The following is a 2,500-nucleotide window of genomic DNA, read 5'->3' on the forward strand; positions in this document are numbered from 1 at the left end:
TTGAAACTAATTTAATCTTCACTTTCAAATTATCTATGGCATTAACCAAACTTTGTTTTAACCTTCATTTTTTCAAATTATCTGTTGCATTAACCAAACATGATTTAACCTTCACTTTTTCAAATTATCTATTGCATTAACCAAACCTGATTAAATCATTTTTTCAAATTATCTATTGCATTAACCAAACAAGATTTAACCTTTACGTTTTAAAATTATTTCTTATATTAACCAAACATGATTTAACATTCACTTTTTCAATATATCTTTTGTACTAACCAAACCTGATTAAACCCCTTTTCGAATATTCTATTGCATTAACCAAACATGATTTAACCTTCACGTTTTCAAAATATCTATTTCATTAACCCAACATGATTTAAAATACACTTTTTAAATTTATCTATTGCATTAACCAAAAATGATTTAACCCTTTTTCAAATTATCTATTGCATTAACCAAACATGATTTAAAACACTCTTTTTTCAAGTTATCTATCGCATTAACCAAACATGATCACTTTTTCAAATTACCTATTGCATTAACCAAACATGATTTAAAACACTCTTTTTTCAAGTTATCTATCGCATTAACCAAACATGATCACTTTTTCAAATTATCTATTGCATTAACCAAACATGATTTAACCTTCACTTTTTCAAATTATCTTTTACATTAACTAAACATGATTTAGCCTGCAGTTTTTAAAAATGTCTATTATATTGACAACACGATTTAACCTTCACTTTTTAAAATATCAATTGCATTAACCAAACATGATTTAACCCTTTTACAAATTATCTATTGCATCAACCAAACATGATTTAACCCTTTTTCAAATTATCTATTGCATCAATTAAAAATGACAACCTTCATTTTTTCTAACTACAACATTAAGGTATCATGATTAAACCTTCACTTTTCCAAAATATTTATTGCATTAACCAAACATGATTTAACCTTCCCCTTTTCTCATTTTTCCTTCGCAGGAGTTTGTACCTCTGATTATATCGCACACCCCAGCAGGATCTTCCGTGCATACCATTGCCCACTATGGACAAATGAAGAATTCAAGTAAGATTTACATTGAAAGAAGCACAACTTCCTTGACCTGACCTGACCTAAGTTCAAACTAATAGCTGAGTGCATTTTCTGTGAACCAAATTCAAACCCCAAACTTAAATAGGTTCAATTCTCGAATAGCTTGTTATTATTCATCGAAAAATGTTTTTTTCAAGATATTTGAAGTCAAATCAAGGCTTTACTTAAGATAGATGTTGGATAATTGCTGGTAACAATTATATTTTGCGGTTATTTTTAAGGTACTACACTTTCAATGTTATCTAAAAAAAGTTATATTATGTTTTCACAAAATTATTTCAATAACGACAACAACAGCAACAACGACAGCATTTTTAATTGCTGGTAACAATTATATTTTGCGTATATTTTTTATGTTGCTCCACTTTCAATGTTATCTAAACAGGTTTTCTTATGTTTTCACAAAATTATTTCGATGACGACAACAACAACATTCTTTTCTATTATTAACAACGATAGTCTATCGATGATAATATTTTCGTTTAAATTCTCTATCTATGGCCAGTAATTTTTGCTACCAGCCTTTCTATAATTATACCTTAAAGTATGAAGGTTTTTCCTTTAAATTCTCTTGCTATAGCCAGTAATTTTAGCTACCAGCCTTTTTATAATTACCTTAAAAGTGAGAAGGTTCCTTAATTCAAGCACAAGTTAGTATAGCTAAATTCTGTGATGGCCAATGTGGTAACGTCCCCGAGTGGTGAACGTCAGACTGGGGTTCGAGCCCCATTCAAACTCTTTAGTTTCTTTGGTCGCTGCAACCTCAACATCCTTATGAGCTAAGGATGGGAGGTTTGCGGGGGAGTCTTTAGGTCTACCTGATGAGTCATCAGCAGCCATTGCCTAGCCCTCCTTGGAGCTAGCATGGGTGGAGAGGGGACTTGGGCGCTGATCATATATATATATATATATATATATATATATATATATATATATATATATATATATATATATGGTCAATCTCTTGGGCATTGTCCTACTCGATAGGCAATGTCACTGCCCCTTGCATCTGCTATTCATGAACGACCTTTAAACTTTAAACCAAAACTGTTCTTATACTCCCAACAGTTTTAAGGTTTTCTCACGCTAGTAAATAATAGATTTCTCTATAAGACTAATCCGTCTCACTTTATATCAAGTTCTAAAACTCTTCGACAGATAAATTCTGCAAATACGACTTCGGGACCATCGGTAATATCAACCATTACGGCCAGGCGGAGCCACCTCTTTATAACCTCAGTCAGGTCACTGCGCCAGTAGGCCTCTTTTGGGGGAATACAGATTGGCTGGCCGACCCACAGGTAAGATTATAAATACATATATTATATTATATATATATATATATATATATATATATATATATTTATATATATATTTATATATATATTTATATATATAT

At 30.9% G+C, this 2,500-nt stretch overlaps 1 protein-coding gene across 2 annotated transcripts in view; it reads left to right on the forward strand.

Annotated features, from left to right (window-relative positions):
• Positions 1–2,500, forward strand: part of LOC137628710 (lipase 3-like) — a 22,624-nt gene that overhangs the window by 14,844 nt on the left and 5,280 nt on the right. For both annotated transcript variants that reach the window (XM_068359859.1, XM_068359860.1), the window contains exons 8-9: positions 990–1,074; positions 2,260–2,402. In XM_068359859.1, the coding sequence (XP_068215960.1) occupies positions 990–1,074; positions 2,260–2,402 (228 nt within the window). The remainder of the gene's footprint in view (positions 1–989; positions 1,075–2,259; positions 2,403–2,500) is intronic.

Source organism: Palaemon carinicauda, chromosome 36 (genome assembly GCF_036898095.1).
Source record: "Palaemon carinicauda isolate YSFRI2023 chromosome 36, ASM3689809v2, whole genome shotgun sequence".
Lineage (NCBI taxonomy): Eukaryota > Metazoa > Arthropoda > Malacostraca > Decapoda > Palaemonidae > Palaemon > Palaemon carinicauda.